A 27639-nucleotide genomic window follows, 5' to 3' on the forward strand; every position below is an offset into this window, starting at 1 on the left:
GCCTCCATCCCTGAACGGGGATGGATTTTAACCTTCGTCCCCGCCTCCATCCCCGTTTCATACCCTTCATCTCTGGTCCAAATGGGGCGAGGCAGGGCCCCGCTTTCCTCCGGTCCACTGCCATCCTTAGATATTATACATATAGCTGCCTAACGTATAGTGAGCTTAAGCTTAAAAAAAAAACTGCCCTAGGTTTCAAATATTTAAAGAAAACGATTCAATTTTCAGAAATTACTCATTTGAACGGCGTGCAACTTTTTTGGAATTTACATAGTTACATTTAAGTGTATCTAAAAAAATGAAGAGCTACAAAATTGAATTCAGTAAGTTAAGGAAAAAGGTTTAAAGTTGTTATTTTTAAGAGTTAAATAGAGTTAAGTAAATATTTCAAACTTGAGGCGACTAAACGATAAATTTGCCATGCCTCCTTGTAGATTACTCAACAGATTTATGAGTGATTTTTTTACTCAGCTGTGTGTTGGAAAAATGAGTCTCCACGGCTGACTGCCACGTGAACGGCATCCAAACCGCCACGTGGTATGACCATCACTTGGATGGGCCCCACTTTTTTTCCCGATGCCGTTCGTGATCCTAAAGGGCGGCGGCATCTGAGCGGCATAAAATGAACGGATCATAATGCGCAGTTCATTTTATGATTGTCGTTAATTTTTAAGATGAACTACATCCAAGGCAGCTCTGACGGTAATCCTGATCCTGTCTCCTTCAAAAATACGTTCACCTTTTAAAATTAGTTTTGCAGATGTTCTCTCAATATGACGAAGACAACGACGTGACGTTTGGCTGCTAGTTCTTTATAATCACACTTACCGAGAGAGAGAGAGAGATTTTAAAAAAACTCCTTTTAGCTTGGGAGAGAGGGTGTCCTTTAAAAAATACTCTCCCTTTAGGTTGGGAGAGAGAGGGAGAAAAATTCCTAGCCTGCTTGTTTAAGTAAAATAATCAATTTCTAGTAGCTGAAAAGGAATCTTTGCGGTCCCGAGACATTGACTACATAAAACGAACGGTTGTTTCTGTTCTGTAACTTCAGTCTAATGTAGACTCTCTACCGCCACCACTATTCGGCGAGGTATCATGTTGTGCCGCTCCTTGTCTCGAGACCGATAGATATTAATTCCCCCCACCATCCGAGCGGCAGCAAAAGACACCTTGGCTCGGCTGTCTTCCACTTTTATTAATCATAATTTTAATGTCAGGCGAGCACCATTCCTTACAATAACGGCTCACAGGGGTCCAGTCGGGTTGGCCACGGGTCAACCTGCTGGTTCTAGATCTTTACCAATCCACCGATAAGTCTTGAACGCATTTTATGTTTAATTATTTTCATTACCAAAATTCATATCGGGATTGGTCTCAAACTAGGCACCTCTGATGGTTGCCGTTCATTCATGTGCACGTAAATGGCAAACCAAATCCCATGATAAATCTTATTTTTTTTAGTTATTGTATATTAAATTTGATTTTTTTTCAAGTATGATTTTGATTTTAAAAGTTTTGTATTTTAATTATTAATTTTATAATTTATTAAGTGAATGTATGATAAATCTTATTTTTGTTTTTATATATACTTTAGATTTTAAGGGTTTGTATTTTAATTGTTAATTTTATAATTTATTTAATTTACATTAGATTGTCAGAGTTTTTTAATTAATATATGTGTATAGTACTTCACTACAAGAAAAATACTAATTAGCGATGAACATTTACGACAGATTTTTTTCATCGCAAATTTGCGATGGATTAGCAAGAGAAAACTATCCATCATTGAAATACAAAATATTTGCGAAATTAACAACGAAAAATATTTCATCTCAAATCCGTCGCTAATTAATGACGGATCCGCAGCGGAACAATTCCATCACTAACGATGTCGCAACTTAGGGACGGATTCGCGACAGAAATTTTTTTGTCTCAACTTAGTGATGGATGACAGAAATTTTTCACTATTTTTCGATAAAAACTAGCCCAACTAGGGCACGAAATTCTCCCTCCCTGACTCTTTCTCTCTCTGATTACCCCCAAATGACGCTTCCCCCCCTTCCCCATCCGCAGCCTGCCGAAGCCGTTACGCCTCATCGTAACCACCACCAACCCGCAGGTGGTCGTCGCCCTCACCGAGCACCTCTGCACTGCCAAAACGTCCAACGTCCGCCAGCTCTCTGTCGTCCTTCTCTACAAGATCACTGGCCACTGGGCCAAGCTCTCCCCACAGCTCAGGGACTCCGTCAAGTCCGCCATGATCGCTAGCATCACCATCGAGCACAGGTCCTCCCCTCCTCTTTCTCCCGTCGGCCCCAATTTGCTTTTTTTTCTTCTTCTTTACCTTTTTCCCTGTTGTTTCCACCAAGACAATGCCCTAGAGTGGACTCGGTTTGAGCTCACCACTGCCGACGGCGGCAACGGATTGGGTGGTGGCATTGTTTATATGAAGGTGAGGGTTCTTTCAGTTTTGGATTTGTTTGATGTTGTTGTTTTCATGGTTTTGTGTTCCATTTCTTTTAATTGGGGTTGGATTCGTTGTTTTCCTGTGTATTGGCTAACATACATTAATACTGGATGACAAAGATTGATAGATATTAGCTATGTATTTTATCATGTATCACAATTTTTAGTGGATATTTTGCTATATGATTTAGTGCTAATATAGTGGTGTATACCTAGCTTTCCTCAACCCCAACAAGAAGTACAGCAGAGAAATATAATATATATGGGTCTGTATCTTCTGATATGGGGAGAAGCGGCAAATGTTCGTTTTATGCCAGAGTGTCTATGCTACATTTTTTACAACGTGAGTGCTGATATTATTTGCTTCTCTCTAGACTTGTTGGTGTCATTTGTCCCCTTTGCAATTTTCATTTTCAAAATATATTTCTCAGCAGCATTTCACATGTATATAGATGGCATACGAACTCCATGGTTTGTTGGGCAGAAATATTAGCATTGTGACTGGGGAGAACATCAAATCTTCTTATGGTGGAGATGATGAATCTTTTCTAAGAAAGGTCATCACACCATTGTACCATGTAATTGAAATGGTATGGCCATGGGTAACTACTACTCCTTTCATGTTTTAATAGACTAAGCTAATTGATTGGTTTTCATGCTTTTCCAGGAGGCCAATAAAAGCCGGAATGGAAAAGCACCTCATTCAGCTTGGTGTAACTATGATGACTTGAATGAATATTTTTGGTTTGTTATGAACCTCTTGTTTGTGAATTTGCTGATTACTCTTCTTCATGGTATAATTCATATGGTATTAGCATTTTTTTTTGGTTTTTTAGGTCATCTGATTGTTTCTCTTTGGGTTGGCCCATGAGTGATGATGGTGAGTTTTTTAAATCAACAGGTGAAACAAGGTCTGCCTCTTAGGTAATCTACTAAGCATATTGAAGGCTAAAATTACATAGATCAACTTACATGTTTATCATTCACTTGCGGCTCTTCATAATTCAGGCGAGACAACAATTTCTTCAAGGCATGTCTGACTTATAGAATCTACTCTGCAATCCTTTCAGAAGTTTCAAAGTGGGCCTGCAGAGAACTCTTCTCTGATTCTACTATCTACAGATCCTTTAAGGTTTAGATAAATGACTTATTAATGCAAATTTGTGTTTTCACTGTGTCTTCACTACATGAATGATTTTCAAAACAAGTGGAAGCATTTTAGTTTTTGTTACGTCTCTGATTTATATCTAATGGGTTGGTAGTTGTAACTAATTTGGTTTGGTTTCAGTGGTGGGCACAACTATATTATACTATTTAGCAGTATCATATGTTTTAGTAAATGTGCACGTGTAGACACATGCACATGCTAATAACTGTAAAGCTAAAATAAGAAATTGAGAATGGTATAGCTATAAGCCTATAAACCATATCTATTAACTATTTTAATAGCTTCTAATATCCAATTGATAAACTGAAGCTAACCTAGCATACCAGGATCACTACAGAATCAAGTAATCCATGACTTCCAACATGGTGACCTTGGCTATACGTTCTGGCTAAGCATGTTCCAACAAAACCTGACACTATCATCCATGGAAGTCATTTTACCAAAAAAATGAACCATGTAAGGGTAGAGTGCAAACTACTAGCTGAAGCCATGAAGTCAATTTTAGGGCTCAAGTGCTCAACCAACATACTAATAACCCACTATCTTCAGTTAATCAGACGGAAACACAATGCTCCAATCCTCATCACGCACAAAGATGTACAACACACTATACTTGGTACACTATAACAGGATAAGTCTAGATTGAGCTCCAAAAAGGCTGAGTTGACTAGCTTTTGTTGACAAAGCAGGATTCTTGCATCTACAGAATATCCTAATACACTTTTGCGGATAAAAAGAAAAACATGCTTAGTTTTTTTCATGAATTACAAAAGCAAATGCATATCTTAATATTTAAATTAATCATTTAGTAATGTTGATCATGCAAGGGGAAACCTTTTGCCACATATGCTACAACTAGTAGTTACATACCACTTGAGAAATAGTGTGCACCCATCAAGTATTTCTGTTCAATAACTCTTGGTAGTGAAACAAAGCACTCTAGAAACTTATTAGAATAGGCAGGTGGGAGGTGTAGCATGGATATTTCCAGTCTCCTGTTTTATATTCTTAAATTTCCAATGGCATTCTTTTCACTCCATGTGTTGATTTACTTCCATGCATGGGCTTATCTTCAATTTTTACAATCAGTATTGAATTGATCTCCAGAATCATAGTTTTTTTAACAGCTATAAGAATCACTTAACATATCCTCAGCTTTATGAATACTTCATATACTCCTAAGTGCAATCCAATTTTTCTAACAGAATTTAGCAAACAAAACACTGAATGGCAGAAAAAGTTACCTGAGGTGGAGAGCAATGTAGGGGTTTCCATTTCTGCACATCCTAGAAACCAAGGTTTTGCCCAGATCCCTGATTGGGGCTGAATATTTCAATGCCCCATAGCATGCACGGCACCTTACTTTCTGTATAGAACTTGGAAGTTCATTATTGGCAAGCCGTGAATCAGTATGAGTGAAATACATAACTTTATGCTGCTTCAGCAATGGAAGGACTTCAGTTTTGTAGTAATTGACCTGAACCAAACCAACCAAAAACTGGCACCATCAACAAACATTGTGTATTTTAGAAGAGTAAGGAGAAAAAGAAAAGACCATGTCCAAGATGAGACCTTAGACTACGAGATAGGGTTTTTTTTTAAGGGCTCAATTCCCACAAGATCAGAAGGCAATGTCTCAACTATATCAATATCATCCTTTAGAGTCTGCACAAAGTGCTGCCAATCAAATAGATCCTTGAAACCGCTGCAAATAAGAATAAACATTTATGAGACTTCCACACTGAATAAAAAGTAAAAACATCAAAGATTTTTTTTTCTTTTTCTTATAGGCAAGCTGTGGGATAACCCCTCGGTTATGACAGTGCAATCGAACCATCCAGCTATCTCATTCAACTCCAACATCAAAGAAAGTTGAAGAAACAAACTAACTTCAATGACCAACATACCTTTCATCGGCCAGTAGGAGGTGTGATCCAGTGAAGGAAGAACAAGAGTTGCTTTCATGATCTTGGCAACAACAACCATATCACATATTTGCATTTTAGAGTGTGATTCAGTTAGAGAGATTGCCTCAAGAACACAATGAAGTTTTGCTTGAATGATTAGTTAGTAATCATACCCCAAATTTCATCTGATTCAAACCACCATTCGCATTTATCAGAATATAACCAATAGAACACATATGAGCATGATTGAATCACATATAAAGTTTTTTTACTGCCTTAGAACACATATGAGCATGATATTAGCATATACGAAAGTTTTTTGACTGCCTTATAACACATATAAGTATGATTGAATCAATATGAAAGTTTTTTTACTGCCTTAGAACACATATGAACATGATTGAATCACATATAAAGTTTTTTACTGCCTTAGAACACATATGAGCATGATTGAATCACATATAAAGTTTTTTTACTGCCTTAGAACACATATGAACATGCTTGAATCACATATAAAGTTTTTTTACTGCCTTAGAACACATATGAGCATAATTGAATCAATATGCAAGTTTTTTTACTGCCTTAGAACACGTATAAGCATGATTAAATTAGTATGCAAGTTTTTTGACAGCCTTAGAACACATATGAGCATGATTGAATCACTATGAAAGTTTTTTTACTACTTTAGAACACATATGAGCATGATTGAATCACTATGAAAGTTTTTTGATTGCCTTAGAACACATATGAGCATGATTGAATCAATATGCAAGTTTTTTTACTGCCTTAAAACACATATGAGCATGATTGAATCAATATGCAAGTTTTTTTACTGCCTTAGAATACATATGAGCATGATTGGATCACTATGAAAGTTTTTTTACTGTCTTAGAACACATATAAGCATGATTGAATCACATATAAAGTTTTTTTACTGTCTTAGAACACATATGAGCATGAATGAATCAATATGCAAGTTTTTTGACTCTCTTAGAACACATATAAGCATGATTGAATCACATATAAAGTTTTTTTACTGCCTTAGAACACATATGAACATGCTTGAATCACATATAAAGTTTTTTTACTGCCTTAGAACACATATGAGCATAATTGAATCAATATGCAAGTTTTTTTACTGCCTTAGAACACGTATAAGCATGATTAAATTAGTATGCAAGTTTTTTGACAGCCTTAGAACACATATGAGCATGATTGAATCACTATGAAAGTTTTTTTACTACTTTAGAACACATATGAGCATGATTGAATCACTATGGAAGTTTTTTGATTGCCTTATAACACATATGAGCATGATTGAATTAATATGCAAGTTTTTTTACTGCCTTAAAACACATATGAGCATGATTGAATCAATATGCAAGTTTTTTTACTGCCTTAGAATACATATGAGCATGATTGGATCACTATGAAAGTTTTTTTACTGTCTTAGAACACATATAAGCATGATTGAATCACATATAAAGTTTTTTTACTGTCTTAGAACACATATGAGCATGAATGAATCAATATGCAAGTTTTTTGACTCTCTTAGAACACATATAAGCATGATTGAATCACATATAAAGTTTTTCGACTACTTTAGAACACATATGAGCATGATTGAATCAATATGCAAGTTTTTTTACTGCCTTAGAACACATATGAGTATTTTGTTTATATTTTGTTTATAAATATTAATATTTTGGTTCTCTTGTAGGTTGCTGGAGATGATCGTTGTAGAGGAGCTGATGGAGGTATGGAGAGAGAGGTAGATCAAGAAAATGAAGAGGATGATGCCTCGAATCTTGATGACGATTAGATTCATGTATTTAATTTGTTTGACGTACTTGTAACTAATTATAACTTGGCAAAGACTGTATTTGGTTGTTTAACTTAGAACTTGTGTGTACTTTGTTTTTTATAAGCAGGTTATATGAATTGTATAACGATAAATTTTTCTCGAGTTTCATATTTCAAAAAAAAATACAATTTTTTTAAAAAAAAATTAGTGACGGATATTTTCCGTCGCTAAGTCATTGCCAATTAAGATCGATCGATGGTTTGTGATGGAATTTAATCCATCGCTAACTTGACGACCAAAAGTTAGCGACGGTTTATATCCAAATATAATTCATCGCTATGTCGTCGCTAACTAGCGACGGATTAGCGACAGACATAAGTCATCGCTAAGCCATCGCTAATTAGCGATGAATTTGTGGCAGATAAAGTCTGTCGTAATTTAGCGACCAGGATTATGCGACGGACGCTATCCGTCGCTAAACATGTTAGCGACAGAGTTTGCGTCGGATAGCGTCTAACGCTAATACGCATTTTTCTTGTAGTGTTTAAGATTTTTACGTAATATCCAATTAGCAATACTCTTTGAAATTGAGTATATCTAAAGAATTATGCAAGCATTGGGGATGATCAAAGATGGATCTAAATTAGAAGGTAATTTTGAGTATTTTTTTTAGTTGCCTTATCTGCAAGTTAAGATTGAAATTAGATGCAATAGTTGATGATGGCATTTCCTCGATAACCTTCATTTCATAGGAGATACCTTGATTGTTATTTAAAATGAGTTAAAAATTCTCAAAAGTTACCCAAAATAATAATGTTGTACGCTAGGAAAATCTCAAGTACTCATGTTGAAAGTGTGTCAACCTCTTGTGGCAACCAGTGCAAAATGTATTTGATTATATAATATGCAATAGATTTTTAGAAAGCTATGTCAACTAGTATTTTAATAGTGAACTTATGAGACCACGTATAAGTGATCCACCAACTTAAATGTCTGAAGTATATCTAAATATGTTAGATGTTATTGACGAGTTGATAGCAGATGAATTTGGAGTACATCCAAATCTGACAACTGGTGATCATGTAGATGAGGTACCTATTGGTGAAAGTCTAGAGGGTGATGTGTATTTCTAGTTGCTAAATGATAATGCACAGGAATTATACCCTAGATGCTCAAAGTTTACCAAACTATCTTTTCTTGTATGTTTGTTTCATATGAAATGCATTAACAATTAGAGTAATAAGTCCTTTGATATGATATTGGAGATATTGCATGAGTTTTTTCTACTGGTGTATAATTACCTAAGAATTATTATGAGACAAAGAAAAGCATTGGAAAATTAAGATTGAGTTAAAAAAAATAGATGCATGTCCCAAAAATTGCATGTTATATTGGAAAGAAGACAAAAAAATGAAAATGTGTGCACAGTGAAATTTCAAAATAAAGAGAAAGTGAAGGTGATGCAACATATCTCAAGGAAGTTACCAATGTTTTTGCAAAGACTTTATGGTATTTTTCTTTGATTCTGAGGCTGCAGAGGTTGTTTATGTCAACAAAGACTCCATCAAAAATGAGATGATATGATGAAGGGCACGTTAAAGATAGCAGTTTAAGGCATCCTGCAGACTTATATATATGAAAATCTTTTGATCTTTCACATCAATCGTTTGCAGCTAACAATCATAATGTTAGATTGGGATTAGCAAGTGATGATTTCAATCTCCATAGAACTTTGAGTACTAGTTACAACATGTGGTGAGTCATTGTTGTTGCATACAACTTGCCTCCATGGATGTGTATGAAGCAGTCTTACATGATGATGTCAATGCTTATTTCTAGACCATAATCTCTCGAGAAATACATCGATGTATTTTTGCAACCTCTTATTGAGGAGTTAAAGACATTGTGGGCCGATGGTATTCACACTTATGATACATCAAATAACAAGTACTTTCAGTTGCGTGCAGCTTTGATGTGGACTATCAATAATTTCCTTACATATGCAAATATATCTAAATGGAGTAAAAAAGAAAAGTTTGCATGCCCACTCTTCCATAAGGACACATGTTATATGCGACTAAAAAATAGCAATAAAATGTGTTATATGGGGCATCATATGTTCTTGCCCATGGATCATAGATATCGGTGGGACAAACAAACATTCAATGGCATAATTGAAATGAATACAACTATAGCTCATCTTTCAGGCTCAAACATGTTGTAGGAACTGACTGATATACATATTTCAGTCACTGTTGAACTTAATCTTTCATGAAACCGGAAGAAAAGCATTTTCTTTTAAGTTGCTTTATTGGAAGCATAATTTGCTTCAGCATAATTTGCTTCAGCATAACTTGGATGTCATGCACATCGAGAAGAACGTATGTGATAACATCACTGGAACGCTATTAAATATTGATAAGAAGTCAATAGATTATCTCAATGCTTGGCTCAATCATTGAGGGATACCTGGATGAAGAAAGGTTAACATTTTGCTCTTGGTATTTACATGGTGTGGTGACAAGGTCCAATAGGTCAAAAAGAAATTATGAAGAAGATGTTGGTGTTGCAACTAGCAGTAATTCAATGTTGCGAAGGAGACGTATGATGGGCACAAGTGAATTATCTAATCTCTCTCCCTCAACATTAAAATAAGTTCATACATACATTTTATTCAATCATAAATTTATATTATCGTATCTTGTTATCATCGCAAAAAATTTCTCCCTCCCTCTGCGAGAGTGAGAGAAACGATTCTGCAAATCAAACTTGACCAAAGTTTTGAAAATTGGTTTTGAAAATTACTTGTCTCCGTTTTGAAAATTTGCGAGAAAATTCCGTGGAATGTGATCCGTTCCTGTCGGTACGAGGTTCAACCGTTCCTGACGCCTTTACCAAAGGTAATCGAACCAAGGATCAAATGTGTGCTTTGACTAAGTTAAATTATCTAAATTATGCTCTATTTTCCTAGAATGCACAGAGAATCAGGCATGTGCTATGGAATTTTGAAAATAATGCAAACTTTTGAGAAAATATGATGTTTGCTTTGGAAAATTTAGATGTACTTGGAAAATGATTGAAAAAGTGCTTGAAAATGAAATTCTCGGGAAAATCATTGAATTTCATTAGAAATCAGAATTCGTATTGGAAAATGGATTCTCAGGAAAACTTAAACTTTGGGAAAATCGATTTTGAGATTTGAACATGAAATTGAGAATGTGAAAATCTTGGAAAATCATAATTTGAACTTGGAAAATACTTTGAATCTCATTTGAAAATTCAGAATTCTGAGAAAATCAGATTCTGAGAAAAACTTGGAAATTCTTGGGAAAATTGATTTTTTTTTTTGAAATATAATTGAAAAAAGAGTTTAAAAATGATGCAAATTGAATGAATTTGAAAGATATTTCATAAATATGAATCCCACCAAGTTTATAAACTCCATAAGAGCTTGTGCATGTGCCATTTGTGTCAACCATAGTGAATTTTAGAAAAATGTGCATGAATAATGCATCAGATATCAGAATTTGCAGAAATTAAACTATATGTAATGCAGTCCTATTCTAAGCTGAAATGTAAATTCTTATTCCAAATTATTACAACTTGATATTACATTGAATTGAAATAAAAGAAAATAGCTAAGTCTTCTTCTTGAATGTTCCTGCAAAACTAGAAAACATGTTAGCACAAAAATATAGTTTTTTCTGAATTTATCCAAAAATATTAGAAATTATTGGATATTATTCAGATATAAACCCAAATTCATACCCCCTTTGATATAAACATGAGAAATAATGAATAAATTTTGAAAATAAACTTAGAAATTCGAAATTGGAGTAAAAATGACCAAAACACCCTTGATGACCTTAAAATCAAGGTTTTTGAAAGAATTTTTGTAAAATTTAGAAATTTAAAAATCAAATGAAATAAATCAAACATAATATGATGAAATATGATGATATGCACGAAAATTTATGGAATTAGAAATTAGAATTTCAAAATTTAGGTCAAAATGACCAAAATACCTCTGATAACAAGACTATGGCCTTGAAACCAGGGTTTTCTGAAATAAATTTTGCAAAAATGAGAAATGTGAAATGCAAATGACATTAAAATTAACCCTAATATGACATGACATGCTTATTTACATGATAAAAACTCTAAAATGGCGAAAATATCATAAAATATCTAGAAGGCCACCGAAGTGCATATTTCGTAATCAATGCTTTTGATATGCACTCAGTTGACCATACCACGACAGAACTACAGGCCCCTGACACCACCCTCCGAGCTTTTCACCTGGTGCTCTACTTCTCTTCTGACCTCCCTGTAACACAAAACAACATATTATTCATATCAATTATAAATTAGTCTCATTTGTGCTTATAAATAATATTCTACTAATCGCTATAAATAATATTTGTTGCACACACTATCACAGTAATCACTATACATAGTAATATTTATCACAATAATCACTATACATTAATCGCTATCACAAAAATCGCTATACATAGTAATCGCTAACACATTAAATCGTGACAGACAGGACAAATTTATGTACCTTGGTCGCACATTTCTCCTCTTCAACCCATCCCTCCAACCTATGTCTTTCTTGTTACTCCACTGCCTCCCACTGCTTTTCTACTACTACCGTCCCTCGCTCCATCACCTCTGTCATTTGCTTTTCAATTTCTTCCTTCATTTCCCTTCCTTTCCTTCTCTTCCTTCTTTTTCTTCAATTGCCTTTCCATCACCTCCTCCTCCTCCTTATTCTTTTTTTTCCTCTCCCTCTCCTTCGCCTCCTTCATTTGCCTTATCCTCTTTCGTTGTGCTCCATGCTTTTTGATCATCTTTTGCCTTTCCCTCTCAAACTCCTCCTCTTTATTCTTCAATTGCCTTTTCCTCTCCTCCTCATTTTTTTTTTGTCTTTCCCTCTCTTCCGCCTTCTTCATTTTCCTTTGCTTTTCATTCTCCTCCTTCTTCCTTTGCTTCTTCATCTCTTCATCATCCTTCTTCTTCATCTTTAGTTCTTCCTCATTCTTTCTCCGATCTTCAACCTCAATATCTGATGGATAATCCTTCGCATAATAAAATTTCCAACGTTTTGTCCATGTCTTTATCATTCTCAATCTTCATTATATTTTGGTACCTTTCAAAACGCTCAGATAGATGGGACTGACGGACAACTTCTCTAATACTCATCCCATAGAACGACCAGGTATTTCTTCTCTGACGAGCTGCAGACATTGCTAACCTGCACAATAAATTAATTTAACTGCATCATTATATGTTACAACTGTCTCTCCAAGTATATAATAATATAAATTATCTCATTTGTTAAACGATCACCAACATTACAAATCATCGCAATATTTGGCTTCATAAGTAAACATCATTGTAAGATTTAGCAAACTTAAGTACAAATCGAGGTATCTTCATAAATACACATCGTTATTGCTTTAAATATATAAATCGTAGCAGATTCAAACTTATAAATCGTTGTATAAATCGCAACCTTCATAAGTACATATCGTTGCAATGTTTGGCCTTCATAAGAACCAATCGTGCTAACAATTTTTTGATGCCCACGAGGTGAATATGTACAAATCGATTTATTTTCGTATGATAATAGGTGTTATTTAGCATGGAGACGACCACCCAGTTGTAAGATTTAGCATTCAGATTTACAAATCTATTCATTTGCATAACGAAACCTTACACGAAGCTCACTGAAACGATAGGAGTTTTGGTAATTCGATAGTGGAGTAAGAAACACCCAGAAGGTAGACACAACAGATGGTGGCAACGATGTTGTCACTGCGCATAAGACGACAAAGGAAACTCTAGCGGTAGCAGAAGAAAGCAAAGGATGCTCCGACGGCAGCAGAAGAAAGCAAAGGATGCTCCGGCGGCAACAGAAGAAGGCAAAGGATGCTTTGGTCGACTTTGTTGCTTAGGGCAAAGACGAAATGTTTGGACTTTTTAAATCCTTAAGATAAACCTTCCTACGCAAACTTTGTTGCAAATTTTGGCGCGTTCACGATGCGTCGTTTCATTTTTCTAGCTAGAGGGTAGTTTTGTCTTTTTTATGAATCGGCGTTTCGGTTTTCTAGATGGAGGGCATTTTTGTCCGTTCCATGAAGAAAATGGCGGTAAAGGGTACTTAAGTCTTTGCAACTACGACGCTATTTGATGTTGAGACACATGAGGATACGAGCCACACGTGATATTATACGTGATGCTCATTGGGACCCCCAAACACAAGATGTAGCTAACGGCCGTCTTCGCGGGGGGGGGGGGGGCATATAACCTGCTTCGATACATGTGTGTGTGAGATTAAGGTTGGTAATGTGACAGTCCAAATGAGATGAAAATCATAGGTGCTTGTTCTATTGAGTTTATCCAATCAGACCTCGTACATGTGCTCCGCATGGTCCAAATGCTAAGAATCAGCTCTTGAATCATGTTTTTAATTCTTGGATTTGAGAAAATATTGCACATTGTGGGTTACTGATTTTTTAATGCTCATAAAATTAACAATCCAAGATGTCTTTAACATGATTTGTTAATAATTGGCTGTCAGATCATATGAAAATATATGATTTTATGAGCATTAAAATTTATGAAGTTTTTAAGCTGTTTATTTTTTGAGCCTTTATAAAAACTTGCTTTCATCTCGTGACCAGAAGATTAAAAAATGATACTTGCTAAACAAACCATGATACCCGCTTGGTTCTTCTTCTTCTTCTTTTTTTGAAATAAATTCTTTTTTTCCTTTTTTATTTCTGAAAGAAATTTTTATTTTTATTTAAGAATGCTTTGTGTACCAAGCAATACATATACGCATGACAACATAGTTTATTTAATAAAAACCAAATTTTAGATATTGCAAGGTGCACCCGCAGTGTGCAAACAATAACTTTTTAATAAATTTAAAATTTGACGACTCACAGGCTAGCGAAAACTATGAACTAATAAAGGTCTACATCAAAAGAACTCGAACTAAGTGTGTTTCCCACTAAATGAATGATGTTGTACTATCTATGGGGTCTAATTGATTAAATACATCTTTCGCATAGGGTTTCACGCTATATAGTATGATGCCAACAATTTGATCATGTATGATCCTCCGCTTCATGGATGGAGCCTTGTGAATATGATCAGGGAGAATTACAAACATCGGCAACTAAATTTTTTTTTTTGAGGCCAGATTAAGGGAAAAATCTTTTCAGCACCAACTGCACGCACAAGAGAGTATACCCACCAACAAGGGCTCCCTTCTGGCTGGTAGGAGCAGCTAGTGCACGTCACCTTTTGTTGGGACGTTGCAGGTTCAAAACCCAATGATATAGTTGTATAACTGGTAGGGGTCTGCCTAACCCCAGCTTGCATTTCAAAAAAAACAAAACAAGAACAACTTCAATCTTGTGTTTAAGTATATCTCGTATGGGTTCTGTTCTGGTCATCCCATGTCAGGTGACAAACCAAAACTAAAGTTGCCCCAAGCTAGCAACGGCAGAACCCTCACGTCACAGCGACAGCTATTTTGGGTGGGTGTCCCTAGTGACATGCGCGGACCCACTTAGACACATTAGCACATACAATTATTATTTTAATATATTTAATAGCATTTTAATACCTTTTTATTTTTTTAATAAAAAATACATTTTTTACTATTAAAATGTCAAATAAATAGTTTTATTGATACAAAATAAAAAAAATTCCATGTTCTCGTGTCCTATTTTGCGAAGTTTTTTTTAACCCGTGAGTGGAACTTGGGTTATGTGTCTTTGTATTCACGAATCTTTGTGACATGGCAAAACCCTTGTGGAAAAAAAACGACGATTCTTAGTTCTCACTAGATGGTACGGTACTAACGGCACGCCGTGGAACGATCCGACTCGTTTTTTGCTCCTTTCTACCATCACCGTCGGGCGCCGGCATCACCTAGACGCTTATAACGTTGACGAATGAGGGCTGTTGAAAGAAGCAAGGGGGAAGAGGGAGAAAGGGATCTAAGGGTTCCGTGAGGGGCTGACACAATACAAACCAGCTCTGCGGAGAGAGAGAGAGATGACGATGATGAATTTGGGCATCCTTTTGGTTTTTGTTTGGGGGCTGGGACTTGGATGCGTGCAAGGCATTTGGCTGAACCTTCCTCCCACCGGAACCAAGTGCATATCAGAGGAGATCCAGACCAACGTCGTCGTCTTGGCCGATTACGCTCTCGTCTCGGATGAAAAAGATCATAATACCCAATTAATATCGGTCAAGGTGTGCTTCTGTTTTCCCCTCTCTGCCGTCCTTTTGATCTTTGTATGTTTGTGGATTTTGTAAGAAACTGGATTTGGTTGTGGTGATATTTCCTTCTGATTCATTTTAGATCTCACTTTTACGATGTCCGTTTCTCTATGACCAGTAAGTTGATTCTTGGTTTCAACCTCACCCCCCTTCACTCTCTCCCCGTAACCTCGTGGAGGGAGTTTTGTTCCATTTTATTGGGATATTGTTCTTTTAATTGGCCTGTTGTGGAAATCCGTTTGTCGATGGTCTTATTTATTTTCAGCTTTTTAGTCTTTTTCTATGCAACGGGCAAATCTGATCTTCGGTGGCCGTTAAGTCTCCAGAATATTTTGGTGTCATTGCTTTAGAGGTTGCTCCCTGTTACAGTACGAAATTGTGACTCGTCAGTTGCATTCTTTGTAGAGAGTGAGGGAGACAGAGATTTCAGAGGTCATGAAGAAGATCATGGGCTACTTTCTTTTCAGAGTCATGCTAAGTCTGCTTGTGGAGCAAAATATAAAATCAGCAAACGTTATCTTTTCTTCAGATTGGAGAAATAATGTATTTAACCTTGGTATTCTTCCATCAGGGTGATTATCCTGCACTGGGTTTTGATCCCCTGATTCACGGTAAAAGCATAATATCATCAAATAAAATAAATACATTTTTAGTTATTACAGTCAAAATGGAAAGTTGGAAACTAAACTGTCCTCAATTTCTAACCGAATTATATTCTTTTTGCCCTTTTGGCATTTGACTTTAGATTTTTCAGCTATATTCTTTATTTTTTTGGCATAAGATATTGCTTGTAAGATTCCATAAATAATGACTTCAATACATCTTAATGCAGTTAGCCTCCTGCTTCCTGAAGTTTCTCCATCACTGGGCCATTTAGTTTTATGAATAGTAAAGTAAAAAAATACACATTTAATTATATTATTTTAAATAATGTCTATAATTGAAAATTTGAAAGCCATAAGCAAAAGATAAGTAAAAGATATTAGGCCCTGTTTGGAAACTAGTAGCTGGGATAGGAAGTGCCATTTGAGGAAGTGAGAACTGCCAAATCCTGCTTTTAGCAGCTACCACCTCTTGGAGGGTGGTAGCTATGGATTCCATTCTTTAGTGTAAATACAAAGGTGAGAGGACCTCACTTCCCATCCCAAATGCATAAACACCCATCCCAGCTACCAGTTCCCAAACGACCACCACAAGGTAGTTTGACCAAGTTCTTGCCAAATGCATTAACTCCTATCCCAGCCCCTAGTTTCCAAACAGGGCCTTAATGCCATAGAACTATGTAAAGTATGATAATAAGACGTCAATGTCATGCAGTGCAAATAAAGATATGGTCACCTGTTTAGATGTATTCTGTCTATTATCTTGAAATAATAAAATAACATTGTGTGATATTCACAAGCAGGAATACAATAGAGTTATTGTTGTTTCGATGGAAAATTGTTCAAAACAAATTTTGACAATAATGGTGTTTGGATGTTAAGTTGTTAACTGATACCTCCTAGTGGGTTTTTTCTCAAATATATAGCTGGGTTCTGGACACCTTTGTTGCCCCAACTTCCAAACTGTAACACCTGTATTGTTCTTGCTATGCAAATAACAAAAGGAGAATGAAGGCACTGAGAAACCCAAGAAAGAAGGAAAGAACTGTTGAAAAGATTCACAAACATACCAAAGAAAACCAAAAACAAAGGTGAGATCAAGAGATGATGACCAATTGATGGATGGATCTATCCGTGGACAGAAGAGAAAAAAGAGAGGAGAGGATGATGGGGTCACTAAAAGAAGGGAATAGGAGAGAAGAGGGTAATGGCCTAATGGTATAGCTGAAAGAAGAAGATCATGAAATGAGGTTGTTGGGATAAGGGGAAGAGAAGGACAAGGCGGTTGCTAAAGGAAGAGGAGAGTGTGATGGAGTTGAAAGATGACGTCACCAAAAGAAAGGAGAAGAGAAGAGAAGAGGAGAGAGGCAGCAAAGAGAGTAGTAGGTTGCCAAAAGAAGGGGAAGAGGATGGGAGAGGAGTTGTTGGAAGAAGGGGAATAGGAGAGGAGAGTGCGATGGGGTTGCTGGAAAGGAAGAGGGTAAGAGTGGGTGATGGGTCACTAAAAGGAGAAGAGGAAATCATAAGGTGGCATTGTTACCGAAAGGAAGGAAGTAGGAGAGGGAAAGAAGAGTGAGAGTTGTCTGTGTGCAATGAGGGCCTCAACAAAAGGTGAAACTACTAGAAACATAAATAAAAGAAGAAAAGTCGAATAAAACATCTAAACAAGGTTTAAGTTGTCTTAAATAAACATATGCAAATAATTACATCTAGACATTGCCTTAGGGAGTTTGAGAATAACATTTTACAATTGCAAAAAATCCCAAATGATAATAAGAAAGGGAAACAGAGTAGATGAATGTAGGATGTTGGTAACACACACAACTGATAGAGGATGTTAAATATGTGACCAATCTTTTGCACCCGGATAATTGTGAGAACTTCATGGTAGTGTCATTAGCAAGAACACTTCTTTTTTAATTGTATATAAAACATAATTGCATTATTGGGTTTTATTTTCCCAAATATAGGGCGCTTTTATTAGATCTTTAATTTCAACATCATCAAATTTCATCAGCCATCATTGCCACCACTGCCACCACCACCACCACCACCACCACCACCATCATATTTTCTTCCTCCATATTATCTTGAAAGCATTCACCATTTGTCATCACCATCAATATTACTATAATCTCTTTACATGCCATCATTATGACTACCGCTACTATCATCAGCATTGTCACCATTGCCATCATCATCATCATCATCTTCTTGAGCACCATTTTTGACTTCTTCAACACCATTAACAATACCATGCTTCTACTCAATGTTGTAATTACACTATTGGAACCCATATCACATGAGCCTGAGATATGGGGGTATCGTACCGTATCATAAGATTTGGGAAAAAACTTGAATAAAAATCTGAAAAATTACAAAAATAGAAAAAAATCTCCAAAAAAAAATTAATAGAATGTGAACATTGGATACTATACTAATAGCATTCCTAACAAACATTTAACAAGTCACAACTCACAAGCATGAATGTTTGATATCAAAGTTATATATTACATAACAAAACAAAAGAAGCATCATAATCTATATATCATAACAAAATCAATGTTCAAATGATGGATCTTCTTTTTCTGAGTTGTCTTCTTCTCCTCCTCCTTTATCCACATTCATCTCTTTGTCAGCGTAATTATTGTCATCATCCACCTGAGCCTCCATCTCAGCTTCGAGTTTCCTCCAATCCTCATCATCATCCAAGACACCAAGCTCTTCTTCTACCCACTCATCCAATATATTGAGGTTGTCATTATTGATGGGATCGTAGCTACTCCTCTGGCTTCTTCTCAATTTTCTTTGTATTTGTCTGCAACATTCATATATATATATATATATATATATATATATATATATATATATATATATATATATATATTCGAATACAAGTTGTATTAAGGTAGATCGACTAACATATATCTTAATGTTAGCTTTGCTTCAATCTCATGTTGTAGGCGATAAATACAAGATCATTTAATCGAGAGTGCTTCAATCTATTTCTTTTCTTTGTGTGGATGCATAAAAAAAAATTCAATTTATCTCGCATCCACTCACGCTGCATCTCTGACTCAATATACGTTGTGCAAACCAAGATAATGAAGGAGCATCTCCATCAAACCTATTCCACCATTGATTTGAACCGACAAAAAAAAAATATCATGAGAAAATCCTTGCAACACAAAAATCTATAATTAAATATAATAACATTGAATTTCAAATGCATACCTAGCAGCAATGAGCTACACAATTGGATTGTGTTCCTTCATCCAAAGTCCCCCTCATTCTGTTCATACTTGGTTAAATCCACATGAATTTGTCTCTGGAGACTATGATCTACATTAAGTTTCTCAATGGAGTTCAGGGTGCCTATTTGTACTTCCCTATCATATACGAATGTGGGGGGAATTTTGATGGCAGGATTGAAGTAAGAGGCAACAACATGAATGTCTTGATGTAGTTTGGTGAGCCAATCTCTTGTTAATCACCCTCCAAACTGGCATATAATATTTTTTCTTGTTGAAATTTTCTCTATTTTGCTTTTTTGCCCTATCCATATCATCATACAAGTAGGGCATAATTGGAGCCTCATCACTGTCCACTCTCCTTAACACTTTCACGAGTGTTATTGTCATTTTCAAAAACATACACCTCTTTCAAAACTCCATAGAGAAGACTATCTCTACTATCTCAACCCCAATAGGTTTTTGCGCAATCTTCATTACAAACCACTTATCTTAAGCAAACATTTGCTTTAATTCACTTTGATGAATGACAAGACTCTATACAGTCAAAACATTCATATCAAACCTGTTAATGCATGGTGTATCAACTCAACTCCCTTAGTAAGCCTCCTCATTAAGTTTAGGATGACCGAATGATTGTAAATGAATTTTTTTACTTTTTTGTACATTTTAATGCACTCAAAAATGACCTCGATATCACCAATATCTTCAAGCATGAGATCAATGCAATGTGTTGTGCATGGACACCAAACAAATCATTTATATTCCGCTTGCAACATTAATCCAACAACTTTGAAGTTTGTTGCATTATCATTAATGAATTGGACCACATTTTCGGGCTTAACATCATCCATATTTTTAAAAATCACAAGCAACTCCTCTGTCATCTTTTGTCTATTAAATATAATGGATTTAAAAAACATAACACCTTTAGGGCAAGAAACCAAAAAATTTACTAGATTTCGTTATCGCTTGTTCGTCCACCCATCTGCCATAATAGTGCAACCTGTAGTCTTTCAAGACTCTCTTAACTCACCACACTACTGATTCACTTCTGCAACAATTTGCTTCAAAATCATGCCCCTCAATGCATGATAGGAGGGCATCTTATAACTAGCTCCTATATTGGTTATGCATCAGCCATACCCTGAAAATGATACGAGTTTGCAGCGTTCAATGGTGTGGAAGTCTCATAATAAAATGTCCAACTGCGAGATCTGCTTGTTCAATCATTTGCTTGGTGGCCATGACAAAATGTACATCTTGTTGGAATCCACCAATTGTCCTAGGTGTGAAATAGGTATCAATCCAACGTCGGGCTCGTAAATCCCCTATCTCCTCCCTTCATTCCCTTGCTAGTACTACCAGGTCCACCACGAGTTGGTGCACAACCTGTACCACTGTTGCCTGTCCCTACCTCCGCCCCCTTGCCCTTCTTCTGCCATAAAATCTCCCACTCCTCCTCAGTGGGGTCGATCGTTGTCAGTGTTAGAAGCATGTATCCTCATTTATCCTGCTGCTTGGGACAATTGAGATGATGCCAGCCAAGTAAGTTCTCTTCAAGGCATACCCAACAGCTGAAATGGTTTAAACTAGAGTCTTCTTGTTGCTGTTGGTATAGAAGTTGTTACAATATATTAGATGCTGATTCCATGTGGTTACCGATGTAATGCGATCTTTGTTTGCTATTGATGCATGTTCTAGAAAAAATTGCAAATCAGGACTACATGAATCTATACGATTTCAAGATTACTATTTGGTTAGTGTGAAGTATGAACTAAAATTACAGATTATGTCAGGATGCATTGTACCTTCTGTCATTTCTAAAACCATGGTATGTCTTGTACTTTGGTTGGTCCCATGTGAGGTCACATTTTTTGACAGAAATCCACAGAAATTAATAAACTTTATCTTAAACTCAATTGGTCTTGTTGCTTATCTATTTGCTTTTCAGGTAACATCACCTTATGCAAATATACTCCATCACAAGGAAAATGTGACATCTGGTCAATTTGCATTTACAACAAATGAGGCTGGTAACTACCTAGCATGTTTTTGGTTGGAAGGAAACCATGGTGGCTTAGGAGCAAATGTCAACATTGACTGGAAAATTGGCATTGCAGCAAAGGATTGGGAATCAGTTGCGAGAAAAGAGAAGATTGAGGTAAAATACGTGAACATTAGTTTCTCTAATCTGGATTTATTTATGCATTGCTCATCCCTGCATTATTCAAGGTTTGTATCCTGCTAGAATTTGTGCTCACATAGGTGTGCACAAAATTCAGATGCACACCGTGTACATTTTTTGTTGGAACAACTATGATTTGAGCTGAACCTTCTGTATAGAAAAAAAGTTTGCTTTTCATATGCCCCCCCCCCCCCCCCATGCCTGTATCATTGCATCTTCATATTCCCACATACTCATTGCGTCTACCATCCCACATGAACATGCTCTGAACATTTTAACTGTCCTACTTGGTCAACTATGGTTGACCGATTCAGACATGATAAACAAAAGTGCCTTTTCTTATTAAACATACACAATAAAAAGAATCATGAGGCAGGGATGGAGGGTTCCCCAAACCTATGGCTGCATGACAATTCAAGCTGTTTCCAAGAAGCCCGGGCTTGATTAGATTTGTTTAATAAACAAACCAAGCTCAAGCCCTTTTTAGGATAGCTTATTTATAAGGGCCGAGCTTGAACATAGGCTTGTTAAAGCTTAATAAAGCTTGTTGAATCATGTTATTTTTCGAAAAGCGTATATTCATAATAGGGCCTTGGCTTGCACAATAAAGGTGGCAGGTCCAAATCCGAACCCCCTCTTTTCAATTCAAGATCTTTCAAGCATTTATCTCAATGGCACTAAGCTTGGAAATATTGGTTGCTGGGTTTGTAACTCTAGTGAGGCTATAGTCCTCTCCTTCCCTTTGCCACACCTGGCCAGGTCCGATTATTGGCCTGAGCTGGGTAGGATGGACCATGGGGCCACATCACGTGAAACTTGTATCTCAAGGGCCCTAAGCTTGGAGATATTGGTTGCTGGGTTTGTAACTCAAGCAGGGCTATATTCCTCTCCTTTTCCCTTTTGCCAGACCTGGCCAGGTCAGATTATTGGCCTGAAGCTAGGTGAGGTGGATTTGGACAGACTGTTGGACCACATCACATGATGGTTACATAGGGGACTGACTGCACCTTATGGTCTGCCTTGTTCAAGCCTGGAGCAGGTATAGTGTGCCTGGTGGAAGGAATGGGGTTTGGGCATGCCAAGAATGGAGTAAATCAGTGGACCTTGATTTGCAAGGCATTTAGGGGCCTATAAAAGCGAAGTAGCTGATTTATTCTCTAGCTGTCTATGGTAGAGGATGCATCTGTATGTTTTTGGCTTTATTTAGTTATTTTATTGCGACATTTACTTTATTGTATTGTTGCTTGCTATTTGCTAATTATTATTTTCATTTTATAGTTTTTCGTAATTATTTATGTGATTGTTAGTGTGAACACGTCTCCTGTCCTAAGGCACGTTTGGAAGCAAGAAAAAATCTGGTCGGAAAAGAAAATTTTGCCTATGAGAAGTTTTGATATGATCAGTTTTCGAAATGAAAATTTTTCACTTGTTTGTGTAGCATGAGAAAAAGGGGCTGGAAAAGTATGAGAATTTTTTCCCCTTGTTTGTGTGTAGCAAGAAAAATAAGATTGGAAACTTTCTCTCTCCAATAAGAACGAAACAGAACAAATAAAACAGCACAACAAGAACAAAACCCAGAAAAACCAAAGAAAAAATGTAAGAGAGAATACCAATCATATCTCAGGACACAGCATTCCCCAACTACATGCATGTTTGTCTAATTAACAACATTCTCATAAGAAAAGAACAAAAAAAAAAGAATCCCAAGAAGCTACATACCACCATTTTTTTTATAAGCAAGCTGGGTTGGGCAGACCCCTGCCAGAATAAGAAAACAAAGCTACAAGAGTGACATGAAAATATCATCTAACCATAGAATGATGCTTGCACCTTCAAGACGTTGGGGGGAGGCTCCAACGGGCAGCATAAGTCTATTTAAAAAAGACTGGTGATCATTCGTTCCGAGTATAGGTAGAATATGCGCTCTATGTTCCAGGCACAATAGATTTGCTGTATGGGCTAAGTTTTTTAGTAATGTAAGATTTGTTAAAATAGTAACGTGCCTCTACCCACATACAAACTGCCATTCATAAAATCCACAATTGAAAATGGGGGAAAATGAAGCAATATGCCATTAGTGCTGCACCAAAAGCGCACTCACAGTTAGGATGGTCGTGTTTCCAACAGAAACTGCGGAGAGCAAGGATGCATGCTGATGTGTGTTGATACCCACAATCCAATCTGACCCAGCAGAGAATCCCTGCTCTTTTCACTCTCTTTTGGAGAGAAACAAGAAACAGAGGTGGATCAACCAGCCAGCCACCAAAGAGAGAGAGAGAAAGAGCTGGAAACAAAGGTAGAGGACGAAGGTGGAGGATGGCGTTGCAGTTGAGTCCCACCATAGGAAGAGAAATGAGAACTTTGCCCTAACCCAGAAATTTTTTGATATGAACAATTCCTCCACCGGTGGAGGAATTTTTCTTATCAAAAAATCATTTTTTTTTAAATTTCTTTTCAAAATTTTTCTCTTGATTTGGATGGATTCTTTTCTACCTCTACTTTTCCTATTACTTTCCCACTTAAAATTTTTCTCAAATCTATATCATCTTACGTCCTTATCCACATCCATGATTACATAAATACACATGCACGTTTCAATCATTTTATATAATGTACTTTGTATGTAAACAACTTTGGTTTGTGCAGAACCATTGCCAAGACAAACCCAAGTGGCACGTCTGTCTGCTCTTATGCCGTTGTGCATGACCCAGAAAATAATCTTATTCAAAGGATTTATGTTTGATATGCTCATACCTGGATAATGATCAGTCTTGTCAACGTGGTAGGGTGTTGAACTGGAGCTAAGGAAATTGGAAGGGCAAGTGGAAGCTATTCATGAGAATCTTTTGTATCTCAAGGGCAGGTGAACTCTGCTGGCTCGAAATCATGGGATACATTTTTCACTATTCTATTTTGCTAAATTTCATGTTAATGATCCAATGAATGCAGGGAAGCAGAAATGAGGGAAGTGAGTGAGAGGACGAATGCACGAGTTGCATGGTTTAGCATCATGTCACTGGGTGTTTGTTTAGGGGTCTCAGTTTTGCAATTGTGGCATCTAAAGCGGTACTTTCAGAAGAAGAAGCTTATTTGAGAAGAAGCTTGATAAAATGATCTGAATTCCTACTTTGATAATCCATTGTTATTGATACATCTTTGAGTTATAAAGCTGACCTTAGTTTCATCCTCTCTTTGAGTGGGACTTTTCTGTAATGTCTAGACAACATCCTGCGGATGCCTCTTTGAATAGGTTATCTGTTGTTGGCATATCTGTGATGCCAAGAAACAAGTTAGTAGTTACGGCTACGTGCATGTAAAACAAATGCCATTTTCAAATTGTTCATTTATATCGTTTTTGGAAAAAATGAAACAGAAACATAGAACAGATGCGCCACCGCATGACCAATGACATGAAAATATGGATTCTGCAAAAGTTTATTATTGTTATTCAATCTTGACTTTTCGATTCCGGTTCTTGAACTTGCAAATCTCCTCAAAGAATTCATCAGCACTCTCGTTGCAGTTCTTCATCTGAGAAACCCTAATCACCATCCTTCTAAGTCTTCTGCTATGCTTGACCAGAGATTCAAAAGTACTCATCTTCTGTTCGGCATTTAGAGGAGATCTCACGGTGATAAGAACCTCTTCAAGGCAAGGGATTGAAAATGCTGAATCTAGCTGCAAAATGCTTGCATGTTAGGCATCTTCCAACAACAATTGAGAAAATTTAAAACGAGATTGACACAATGCATGCTTTACTCACCTTTCTTTTCTTTTCTTTTTTGGAAAGAAAGTTTTACTCACCTTTCTTTTCTTTTCTTTTTTGGAAAGAAAGTTTTACTCACCTTTCTTAAGCTATTCTTCTGGCACAAGGCAGCGAACATGGCCCCATGGATCTCAAATTTAGCAAGTTTTTGATGTGCATTGAAGAATTCGACCAAGTCGACCTCTGGAAATGGTTGCAAGCGATCAGAGTCGCCGCTGAATTCAATTTTCATAACCAAACGCTTCACCTCGGTTGCAGAGCGAAGAACCGAGGTTATAGCATCCCAACACCACTGCACTCCTCTCACGGATAGGAACTCCAGAGCCATCAGTTTCCCGCACTCTACCTTGTGGATTTTACCTGTTGCGTTGTAGAGAGGCCATCGTGTGAGAGTTACTAAAAAGCTAATGGGTGTACGCATTCCTTGAATAAAGGAAGCTATTATATCACGGCAGTTGGTTTTTCTGGCACGAAGCAGCGAGGATGAAACAGGCCTATGAAGTGAGGTACGAGTCCGGTGAACAGGGAAGTTGCTGTGAATCTCCCATGTCGTCGAATTAGATTAAAGTTTTTCACTTTCTGACAGTTCCAGTACGACTACGGGGAAATCAATCCAACAGCCCTATCTTATCTCGGGACGACGCCTGCTAATGTGGGAAAGTATTTTCCAATTGTGTAGATTTGCGTAAAATGACAGCTAAGCAAGCATGATCAGAAGAAGGGGCTCATGGTTACATACAGTTTCTGTAGAAACTACAAACTAGAAGAAGGACCAGTAATCTTTTCTTTCCTTTAAAGCAATATACATTCAAAAAAAAAAAAAAGGAAGGAGGCGGTGTAGAAAAATAACCTGCGCTGTTTGAGATGGAAAGGCGTGTCAAGTGCCGGATTGTGATGAAGTCGAATCCGGTCGGCTCCTTGAATCTCGAAGGAACGAAGCTTCGGAGCATTGACGGAAACCGAGCAATCACCCAGACCATAAAAATCCAATCTGCATTCCTCTAGCTGTTGTAACTCTAAAGAGACGGACCTAATCCCATCGCAACCAAGCAATGCCAAGTTAACCAAATTTGGACACGAGCGAAGGAGATCGGACAGAGAGGAGTTGGTGAGACGAGTACCAACTATTTCCAGGGTGTGCAATCTCCGAAGCGTGCACCAGCGTGGTGGATCCGTGAGGAGAACGCCCCACAATTTCAAGGTTTCCAGCCCGCTCACTTGGCTTATGCAATCCAACTGAGGGGATTTCTCGGACCTCTTCTCTCCCAAATTATCCACCCGAAGCTCGAGGCGCCTCAGACCAGGGCTCCTACCTAGCCAAGAGCTCAAGTTGTCGATAGAGAAAGGGCAAAAGATAACCAACTCTTCCAATGCGAAACTTGACAATATCATCCTTCCGACGATCGCATCCGACTGATAATTGTCGAAAGAATTCCTCGGAAAATAGAGGCTTCGTATAAATGGGATTGACTTCTTCCAGCGTTTAGAGACGCAAGTACAAGATGCTACATCTCGTGCATTTTGGATGAACGAGTGGATGTGCTGGATCAGCTCATCCGGTAATACATCCATCTCCCAGATCCCTCGGGAACCAAGCCTAACAAAAAACGTAGAAAAAGAATAAGGGAAAAGAAGAAGAAGAATGTTGAAACTACCAAGGAAGCTACACCGAAGAGAAGGAAGCGGAATAGATGCACCAGAGCGCTTCTTCGATTAAGAAGGATATGAAAAGAAAGGAAGGGATTGCGATGGGGGGTATATGTTAGGGGTTTTGTACTGTTAGGATCGTCAACTTAGAAACCCTAGCAACCCTTCATGCCCAAGCAAATTCGATTGAAACCGCTCAATGGCCACCAAAAGCTTCGTTTTTTTGTTTTTGTTTTTTGGGATCCGACTTGCAGGTTCCAGGATGAAGGAGGGGAACTAGCCGGAAATGTGGATTTGATTTTTATCGAGCAAAACCGAAAATCCAAATGAAGGATGCTTGCAGAGATTGAGAAGGGTTGGAATTCTCGTTTCCTCTTTTGCTTTATTCTACTCTTCGGGGAAAGATTGCGCACTGAACACCGAAGCGTCGAGAGAGAGAGAGAGTGAGTTGGCGCGTATATGAAACGTAGGGCACGCTCTTGAAATTTCAAACAGGAGAGAACATACACAACCTAACGGATAAAAATATATAAATATAA

The 27639-nt window shown here is 37.1% G+C and overlaps 2 protein-coding genes and 1 pseudogene across 4 annotated transcripts; 2 read left to right on the forward strand and 1 right to left on the reverse strand.

The window, feature by feature from the left end:
• Positions 1–2020: 2020 nt before the first annotated feature.
• Positions 2021–7441, forward strand: LOC149815992 (callose synthase 5-like). 2 transcript variants are annotated; one of them, XR_016427740.1, is made up of 7 exons: positions 2021–2449; positions 2680–2806; positions 2916–3053; positions 3131–3207; positions 3300–3387; positions 3472–3595; positions 7259–7441. XR_016427740.1 is itself a non-coding variant. In XM_089987963.1 (5 exons), the coding sequence occupies exons 2-5, from the start codon at positions 2726–2728 to the stop codon at positions 7311–7313; spliced, it is 351 nt and encodes a 116-aa protein (XP_089844089.1). In that variant the 5' UTR covers positions 2021–2449; positions 2680–2725; the 3' UTR covers positions 7314–7441. The 2 variants fall into 2 exon arrangements, 1 of the variants encoding a protein (XP_089844089.1); XM_089987963.1 differs by lacking the exons at positions 3300–3387; positions 3472–3595.
• A 7899-nt stretch (positions 7442–15340) lies between these two features.
• Positions 15341–25072, forward strand: LOC149815993 (transmembrane emp24 domain-containing protein p24delta3-like). The gene is made up of 4 exons (XM_089987989.1): positions 15341–15619; positions 21454–21663; positions 24474–24550; positions 24637–25072. Exons 1-4 carry the CDS (start codon positions 15419–15421, stop codon positions 24779–24781), a joined length of 633 nt encoding a protein of 210 aa, XP_089844115.1. The 5' UTR covers positions 15341–15418; the 3' UTR covers positions 24782–25072.
• Positions 24636–27450, reverse strand: LOC149815994 (F-box protein At1g10780-like; annotated as a pseudogene). The gene is made up of 3 exons (XR_016427746.1): positions 26304–27450; positions 25533–25813; positions 24636–25365 (listed from the first exon to the last, which is right to left on the reverse strand). The product of XR_016427746.1 is annotated as an F-box protein At1g10780-like (transcript).
• Between the last annotated feature and the right edge of the window lie 189 nt (positions 27451–27639).

Source organism: Nuphar pumila, chromosome 14 (assembly GCF_984573655.1).
Source record: "Nuphar pumila chromosome 14, dmNupPumi1.hap1.1, whole genome shotgun sequence".
Taxonomy (NCBI): domain Eukaryota; kingdom Viridiplantae; phylum Streptophyta; class Magnoliopsida; order Nymphaeales; family Nymphaeaceae; genus Nuphar; species Nuphar pumila.

What these genes read in the sequence shown, in the direction of transcription:
- LOC149815992 (XM_089987963.1), top strand. Translation starts at nt 2,726, where the DNA reads ATGGGTCTGTATCTTCTGATATGGGGAGAAGCGGCAAATGTTCGTTTT. An exon ending in TATGCTACATTTTTTACAAC is followed by an intron (nt 2,807 to 2,915) that starts GTGAGTGCTGAT and finishes ACATGTATATAG; the next exon opens with ATGGCATACGAACTCCATGG. An exon ending in GACTTGAATGAATATTTTTG is followed by an intron (nt 3,208 to 7,258) that starts GTTTGTTATGAA and finishes GTTCTCTTGTAG; the next exon opens with GTTGCTGGAGATGATCGTTG.
- LOC149815993 (XM_089987989.1), top strand. Translation starts at nt 15,419, where the DNA reads ATGACGATGATGAATTTGGGCATCCTTTTGGTTTTTGTTTGGGGGCTG. An exon ending in CCCAATTAATATCGGTCAAG is followed by an intron (nt 15,620 to 21,453) that starts GTGTGCTTCTGT and finishes TTTGCTTTTCAG; the next exon opens with GTAACATCACCTTATGCAAA. An exon ending in CTTTTGTATCTCAAGGGCAG is followed by an intron (nt 24,551 to 24,636) that starts GTGAACTCTGCT and finishes CAATGAATGCAG; the next exon opens with GGAAGCAGAAATGAGGGAAG.